Raw genomic sequence first — 9,267 nt, forward strand, 5'->3', positions numbered from 1 at the left:
GATTTCCTTACTCTAGATATTCTCAACGACATTTATATGCATATTAAATGTTTTTTATTAAATGAGGTTGAGAATACTAAATAAAGATCACATAGTCCTGGTAATTACCATAAGCATTTTGGGAGTTATATAGAAAGTTGGAAATGACTCCTCACTCAGGAGAATTAGGTTCTTTAGGATTGTCTGGACCTTGTGTTTGAGTGATTTTTTTAATTTTTTCCTTGGATAAATGAGTTGCCTCATCATTTATGGTCTTTAGGAAATCAAAAGAAATCTTAGTTCATTTAATTGTTTAATTGTGAAGGCCAAAGTTTAGATAGGTGGTTTAAACATAGATGTGTCAAAATCATGAGGGTTGGTGTCCAACACTTGGCCCTGGTGATAGATTACATGTTCCTTGTAATTGGTTACCTAAGGTATTTTAGGAAGTTATACAAAAAGTTAAATGTGTTAAACTCTATAATTGTGATGGTAATACACTGTTCTATTCAACGACTTACTCTCACTTATAAAGTTAGTTTTTTATACCATCATAAGAATCGTGAGACCATCCTTATGACATGATCTTATGTCACTTTCACCATCCAACCATTCTCCTCTACATGAGCATAAAAGATTAATAGAGTTCAACATAGTTTCACAAGATGGAACAATTCTTAGTTCAATGCACACTCTAAAGATTTACATAGTAGATAGGATTTTCTTCTTCAAAATCATTAAATTATTATTCACAAGCATATTTATCCATAAATATATTAACCATTCTCAAAATAACTTCATAAATCAACAATTACTTTAATGTTCAATAAATCATACCTAAATAAACAACATAATACTTTTAAACATACATAAAGTCCATTGTGAATTCATTTTAAATAGTCAAAGAAAAAGATAATTCAAACATAAACACTCATGCTAAAAAATGTCATCCAACGCTAGACCTCTCACAAAACTTGGTGCTGAGCGATAACATGGCACTTAGCTCTATTCTTCTGGCAAAAAGGTGTGCTCAATAACATTTTCTGGCGCTTAACATCTTGGAGTTAAAATGCTTTAGACCTATAATATAAGGATGATGCTCAGTGGCACCTTGACGCTGCTCAATGCCAAACTATTTGCAAAACTAGGCATTCAACGTCAATCCAACATCGTCGAACGCTACCCCATTCTTAAAATAGGACGCTCAGCATAATCTTGGCGTTGCTTAGTGCTATACCAAATGTAAGACCTATATTTTGTACATTTTAAGCAAACTTATACCTACTCAACTCATCAAATGAGTACTCTTTTATGAGTGAATTAGTTCAAAGTAGTTTTAAATTTGAAAACTCGTACCACTTGACCAAGTACTTAGATTATTACTCTCTTAAACACAAAATCAAATCCAAACCAACAAATTCATGAATTAAACATTTAAACCATAAATTTGAATTCATCAAATTTCATCACACAATTCAATTGTGCACTTCAAGAGCCTAACCAGAGTTCAACATGTCATACTCATCTCACATATCACACCTAGTCAATTACCATACAATCATACAATTAGAAGTTTCAAGGTATTATATTTTTAAAAACAATGCAATTAACTTTTTTATTTGAGAGGTAGATGAACTTGTTCTAAGGAATTCCAAATCTCTTTCAACTCATAAGATATCCTATCTATATCTTGGAACAACACAAACATGATCCAAATACACCATTAGAACCATTGATTAGTAGAGATTCATATAGAAAATTCAAATGCTACATACAAGCCATAAAGATTCACATACAAAGAAAGAACAAACAGACCATGAAAAAGATTTGAAACTTAATTTAAGCAAATGAAAAATTGATTGATCCAAACTGAAGAACTTATTGCAAGATCAATCATTCAATCCCAATTCTTCAATCAAACAAGCAAAGAGGAAGAACCTTAAGAAAATTCTAAAAAAATGATTTTTAGAGAAATGATATTTTTAAAATAAAGAAATTCGTTTATAACAAAACTATTTGTATTAAAATATTTTAATATTAAAATAATTTGAGAGTCTCACCATTTTTAAACTGTTATTATTTTTCAAATACAATTTTGTATGTGTACTATATATATATATAGTACACATACAAAATTGTATTTGAAAAATATGAACTTTTATTTATATATATATATATATATATAAAAGTTCATATTTATCCATTCAGTTAGTTGTAAAACAATTATAAAAATTAAATTAAAATTGTCAATTCATGTTTTGTTAGCTGAAGTTCCTTTATGATGTTAAATGGAATAAATAAATGGTTAGCAAAAATTAATAAATAAAAAAATCATGGTAAGGAATTCAGATTTTTGCAAAACAAACTTCATTATTGTAAATAAAACTTAATAAAAGAAAAAAATTGGATATCAAATGAAATAATTAATTAAAAAAGTTAGTAAATTAAATTAAAAAAAATTATAATATCAATTTTATTTTTGTTTCTCCGTTTATTTATTAGTATGACACAATTAGCACAAAGATAAATTAAAATATCATACACTATGACGATAACCTAATACTTTTCACTAATTTTAATAATTCGTACTTTGATATCATGGAATAAGTAAACCATTTATATAACCATTAACTGGTTAAGTTAGTACATAGGGTTTATAATTAAAACAACTCTCACTACCTATATTGGATATTTAATACAGTAAATAATTTTCTTTTTGTAAAAATATTAATGCACTCTTAAACTTTCATAGTTATCCGTATAAAATTTTAGTTTTGTGAATACGAAAAAAAACTTTTCTTAAAGAGAGACGGACAACTCCTTTTTCTTAAACGCCACCTATTTCCCAAACTTTTTTAAAGATAGAATATTAAATTAAGATATTTAGTTAAAGTATAAATAAAATATTTAATAAAAAATAAAAAAAATAGTTATATGAAAATGTAAAGTTATCATAAAACCCTTCTCCTAAGAGATAAGGAAAATTGAAAAATAGTAGAATAGGTGTTAGGAATGTTGTAAGAATATTTGTAAGAAAATGAAACTCACTATCCTAAACAAGCATGCTTTAACACATTCATTTAAATATACTATTTTTTAATAATACCACTTTCACCTACTTAATCTTCAAATAAGTATACTTTGTAACATAAATAAAAAATGGTCGTGATTTATTATTTATCACTATTAAGTGCATGAGTTTAAATCTAGTTTGCATGATTAGGAAGCAATATTAGTGAGAAAAGTGATGAAGAACAACGTGTGCACTTGACATGGAATAAAGAAAAGAACAAGAGTGTTACCTCAGAGAACAACTTCATGTTCTTAAACATTCTTTGCCTACTTTTAAATATGACTGAACGGAGCAATCTATATTTTGCTTTGTCCCTCATGCACAATATTTCACATATTCTTTCCTTGCTTCTACTCTTTCTTTCTCATTATTCGATATAAATACTCTCTCCATACCCTCCAAAACACCATGCACAAAACTACCCTTTCTTAATCAACCACTGCTACTCATTCTCCTCAAATGGCTTCCTTTAATACCTCATCCTTGTCCTTGAAGAGATCAGATTCATCACAGATAGCATGCCAGATGCCTTGAAGCAAAGCAGGTTTCATATGAAGAAATGCTTTGGCAGGTACTTTATGTGAAGGAAACTTTGGTATCCTAGTTTTTTTTTTCTTATCAGAATTCAAATTGTATGATGAGGATGCATTAAAAGTCAGCATAAATTTCTGAGGTGCATTCTGATTGGAAAGTGTATCAAAAGTTCCTTTGCATTAGTTTTATCCTATGTCAATAAGCTATACTCAAAAGGGTTTCATATTTCTGTTCTACAATTTGTGTAACATGGGAGGGAAATGTGAAACAGGTTTGTTGCGAGTGGGAAGAGGTTAATGAAACAATATCATGTGATGGATGATTTGGAGAAATCAGTTGAAGACAAAGCTGAGAGGAAAAAACTTTTAGATGGCATGTTGGGTTACATCTTCAGTTGCACTCAGGTACAGTTGTTTCATTTCATAGCTAACACTCAAAACATAGGTGGGGTTTAAGATCAAGAGGAGGACAATATAGCTTATGGAACAAATTGGAATTGTGTTCAGGAAGCTGCTGTTGTTCCACCGTATGTTGCTTTTGCAGTTAGGCCTAATCCTGGTTTCTGGGAATATGTTAAAGTGAATGCTGATGATTTGCAAGTGGAAGGTATTGATGCAGTGGAATACTTGAAGTACAAGGAACTGATATTTGATGAGAAATGGTAAGTTATGCTCTCTGAAGCTCATTCACATTCCCTTTTGGCTTGTGCCAATGATTAGTGCAAATGCTGAACATACTTGAATTTGCAGGGCAAATGATGAAAACTCTTTGGAGTTAGATTTTGGAGCTATTGATTTCACCACCCCTCGCATGGTTCTTTCTTCTTCTATAGGTAGTGGACTGAACTTTACCACCAAGATCTTGACATCAAGGTTGAGTGAAGGCTCCCCAAGCGTAAATCCTTTGCTGGAATACTTATTGAGCCTTAACTATCAAGGAGAGGTAAATAAAGGCATGAGTGAATCAAATCAAACATTGAAATATATACACAAATGATTTTGCAATAGTGGAAAAAGCAGAGTTCAACAACAGTGACTGCATATTTCTTTTATCAATGTGCAGAATCTTATGATCAATGACACTTTGAATACCATGCCAAAGCTTCAGCAAGCGCTGAAGGTGGCTGAAGCCTATGTATCTGCACTTCACAAAGATACACCATACCACAAATTTGAAGACAGGTCCACATCTAACTCTTTTTCTTTATTCCTCCATTTTGGTATCAGTGAATAAGTATACATAAAATGATTGGAAAAAAGGTTAAGAAAGTTCAATCTGATGTTCTTAAGATGCCAATTAGCTTCATTTGAAAATTCTATTGAGAGATAATAATGAATTAACATTATTTGTTGTTTTCTTTATTTTATCTTTCCTGAGATTAAGTAAAATAGCTTCCTACTGTCTCATTCTCTATTACTGTCTGCAGATTCAAGGAATGGGGATTTGATAAAGGTTGGGGCAACACTGCAGGAAGGGTTAAAGAGACAATGAAATTACTTTCGGAGGTACTAGAATCTGCAGATCCGGTGAAATTGGAATCACTTTTCAGCAGGCTTCCAAACATGTTCAACATAGTTATCCTCTCTATTCATGGATACTTTGGCCAAGCAGATGTCCTTGGATTGCCAGACACAGGAGGCCAGGTTTGAATTCCTCCTCTTACTAGGAAACAGTACTCAAAACACTGTTCCTGAATATTTGACTTAAATGCATCAATCATGACTATTTTTTCTTCTTCTGTAACACTACATTTTAATGCATAACTTTGATGAGCTTGAGGCTGTTCTTTTTCTTCCAACAGGTGGTATACATTCTTGATCAAGTGAGGGCCTTAGAGGAGGAGCTACTTCATAAGATTGAGCTGCAAGGCCTTGATGTGAAGCCTCAGATTCTAGTGGTAGGCCACCGAGTTCTAGCTAATAACAATAAAAAACTAAGCTTGAAAACGCCAAAGCCATTACATACATTATTCTCTTTTGCTTTTGCTTCCTATATCTTCAAAGGCTCTGAACTTTTGTTCCATGCACAGGTAACTCGTCTTATACCAGATGCCAAAGGAACCACATGCAACCAAGAACTGGAACCTGTCACACACACTAAGCACTCCAACATTCTCAGGGTCCCTTTCTATACAGAAAAGGGAATGCTTCGTCAATGGGTCTCCCGTTTTGATATCTACCCTTATTTAGAAAGATTTGCTCAGGTATGTAAACAATCATATCCTCCATTTCCCATATATCAGAGAACGGAGAAGAATAAAGGAATGTAACATGAAACATGTTACACTCGTGTTTCTCTTTTTATTCATATGTCTTTATCATCAACAGGTTGCTACTGCCAAGATTCTCGACCTCATGGAAGACAAGCCTGACCTCATAATTGGAAATTACACAGACGGAAACTTGGTGTCATCCTTAATGGCCTCGAAACTTGGAGTGACTCAGGTTCATTCATTCATTCATTCATTCTCCTTTAGCTTTTGCACAATCTTTTCTTATCATCACTTTGAACTAAAACTTATATCCATAACAAATGAAGGCAACCATTGCTCATGCTTTGGAGATGACCAAATATGAAGACTCAGATGCCAAATGGAAGGTGCTTGATGATAAGTACCACTTCTCATGTCAGTTCTCAGCTGACATAATCGCAATGAATTCAGCTGATTTCATTATAACTAGCACATACCAAGAGATAGCTGGAAGGTACACCTCCTTTTCTTTGAGTGAAACCTTCTTTTAAGCTAAGTATTCACCCTGTGGTCAAAATTAGCATGAGGTAACATTTCACTACTTTGTTTCATCAGCAAGCAGAAGCCAGGACAATATGAAACACACACTGCATTCACCATGCCTGGACTTTGTCGAGCAGTCTCCGGCATCAATGTGTTTGATCCAAAGTTCAACATTGCTGCACCTGGAGCTGATCAATCTGTCTACTTCCCTCCCACAGAGAAGGACCAGCGGCTGACTTCATTTCATCCAGCTATTCAAGAACTACTTTACAGTAAGGTTGACAGTGAAGAACACATGTGAGTTTCATTCATTCCACTTTGCCCTCATCGTTTCGTTGTAATTCAAATGTGTCCTGATTCAAACTAAAATATGATTTGACTCAGAGGATTTTTGGAAGACATGAAGAAGCCAATCATATTCTCCATGGCCAGGCTTGACAAAGTGAAGAACCTTAGTGGCCTAGTTGAGTGGTATGCAAGAAACAAGAGGCTCAGAAGCTTGGTGAACCTTGTGGTTGTTGGAGGATTCTTCGATCCTGCCAAATCCAAAGACAGAGAAGAAACTGAGGAAATCAAGAAGATTCATCTGCTAATGAAGGAGTACAATCTCAAGGGGCAATTCAGATGGATTGCAGCTCAAACTGACCGCTACCGCAATGGTGAGTTGTACCGGTGCATTGCAGATACAAAGGGAGCCTTTGTGCAACCGGCATTGTATGAGGCTTTTGGTCTGACAGTCATTGAGGCAATGAACTGTGGTTTACCAACTTTTGCAACAAATCAAGGTGGACCTGCAGAAATTATTGTTGATGGGGTCTCAGGTTTTCACATTAGTCCTTATAATGGAGAGGAGTCAAGTGATAAAATTGCTGATTTCTTTGAAAGGTGCAACACTGATTCTGAGCACTGGAACAGAATGTCAAAAGCTGGTCTTCAGCGCATCAACGAATGGTAATTCTTAACCAACAAATGTTTTGCTTTTTACTACATTCATGGTTGGATTTGTTAACGTAAGTCTTGTTTTTTCCTTGCAGCTATACATGGAAGATATATGCAAACAAGGTCTTGAACATGGGATCAATTTATGGCTTTTGGAGAAGGTTGAACAAGGAGCAAAAGTTGGCAAAGGAAAGATACATCCACATGTTCTATAATCTTCAATTCAGGAACTTGGTAAGTTTGCTGTAGGATATTTCTTTCTTTGTCATAAATTCAAGATCAATACTTCATACTTTCTAATTTCTATAGGTACAGAATAAAGCAGTCAAAAGTTCAAGATCATATGAACATAACTTTTTACAACACACTTCATTATTATTTTAACACAACCTGAGGTTTTTGACTGGTTGTACTTTTACTTCAAATTCAATAGTTACTGAAATACTATGGAAAACTTTTTATTGTATTGCAGGCAAAAAAGGTACCTATTCCTAGTGAGACAGCCCAATATTCTACACAAATGCCAAAGTCTTCTGCTCCATCTCCAGCCAGAAGACCAGAAGCAAAATCCAGGCCTCAAAGAGTTGATGGACATGGTATAGTTGGAGCTCCTATAAGCCTATTACCAGCACCAGTTCCACCAAAAGTTAAACATCAGCCAACTACACAGTAAGTCATTTAATGCATGATGTAACATTTGTCCACTTTTACTTGTCATAATGGTCCAAGCCGGTCACAGAAACTAACCTAGGATTATGATACCACATATGGAAGATTATATATATGTGATATGAGTCAAACTCATATAAACATTAATAATATTTTTAATCCAAAATCTAAAGTTATTAAGTTTAAGAGTGTCTTCTTTTTTAGATGGTGTTTAACTTTATCATTTCTATTTAAGGTGTAAGAGTCAAACTCACTTATATTATTTCAAACACATATTAAAATTTGAACTACAACTCTAGATGAATGTTTTATTTTAATCCAGTTTCGAACACAAATCAAACAAAAAAACAAGCAACATGAATGAATGTCGAGTTTCTTAGATCCTGCAGTATTAATGCAAATGTTTTTTAACATTGTTATTCACAAAAATTCGTTTCTGGTATGACTCTTAAGATGTATATCATAAAAATGAACAAGTTCATCAGATTAGTCTGTCTGTGAATGAATAACAGAAGAGTATTATGAATATTTGCATGAGGTTTTGGTAAATGGTGGGAAGTGAGTGATTACATTGTTTGATTTGAATGAGAAAGAACATTGTCTAACACCCTTGAGAACTTTCCATTTGCATTGCAGTGGTGAAGGTGTGAGAGAAGGAACAGCTATTTCAGAACAAAATGGTGGTGCTGTCTATGGATTACGTTGGATGATCTGCTTAGTTGCTTTTGCATACGCCATTCATTATCTCTTAAACAATTTGGACCATCTGTTGTTCAAAAGGGAGCAATGATGGAATCAAGGAATCACACTCAAATGTCGATTATGTGATTTTAGTTTTAACTCATTTCTATAGTTTTACTTTTAGCCTTTCTATTTCATTCTTGTTGTAAATAATTTATGTGCCAAATAAAGTGTAATTTCAACTATGTTGAAATTAGTGGCACTTGAAAGCTAAAACTTTGCAAATTCTATTTTACGTGAATACCTCATCTTTTCTCTTGTTCAAAGAACAGAGATTATCATATTTCATTATTAAAGATAAAAAAAAAATTCATGATTATTGGTTAAATATGTTTTTATTTAAGAAAAAAATTAGAGTTAGTCTCTTTTCAAAATTTTAATCCAATTTAGTCTCTCATTTCTTGTTTGGATTTAATTTTTTTAACGAAATTTTGTTAAGTTTATTTGACGTCTCAAACACATCTCATGATAGTATTTGAGTTGTTTACACAATTTAACATATTTTTTTTCTTAAATGTTAGTTGAGAAATGCATTTGAAACGTCAAATAAACTTAACAAAATTTGATTAAAATAATTAAATTTATACTGTTCTAGAAA

At 32.9% G+C, this 9,267-nt stretch overlaps 1 protein-coding gene across 1 annotated transcript; it reads left to right on the forward strand.

The window, feature by feature from the left end:
- The first annotated feature begins 3,548 nt into the window (after positions 1-3,548).
- LOC148193525 (sucrose synthase 7-like) lies at positions 3,549-8,885 on the forward strand. Its single transcript, XM_088098339.1, has 15 exons — positions 3,549-3,623; positions 3,858-3,990; positions 4,093-4,247; positions 4,336-4,528; positions 4,649-4,767; positions 5,013-5,229; positions 5,388-5,483; positions 5,616-5,789; positions 5,914-6,030; positions 6,125-6,291; positions 6,393-6,617; positions 6,705-7,271; positions 7,355-7,493; positions 7,732-7,928; positions 8,565-8,885. Exons 1-15 carry the CDS (start codon positions 3,571-3,573, stop codon positions 8,716-8,718), a joined length of 2,706 nt encoding a protein of 901 aa, XP_087954465.1. The 5' UTR covers positions 3,549-3,570; the 3' UTR covers positions 8,719-8,885.
- The last annotated feature ends 382 nt before the right edge of the window (positions 8,886-9,267 follow it).

Source organism: Vigna umbellata, chromosome 9 (assembly GCF_029865625.1).
Source record: "Vigna umbellata cultivar VRB3 chromosome 9, Vumbellata_1.0, whole genome shotgun sequence".
Lineage (NCBI taxonomy): Eukaryota > Viridiplantae > Streptophyta > Magnoliopsida > Fabales > Fabaceae > Vigna > Vigna umbellata.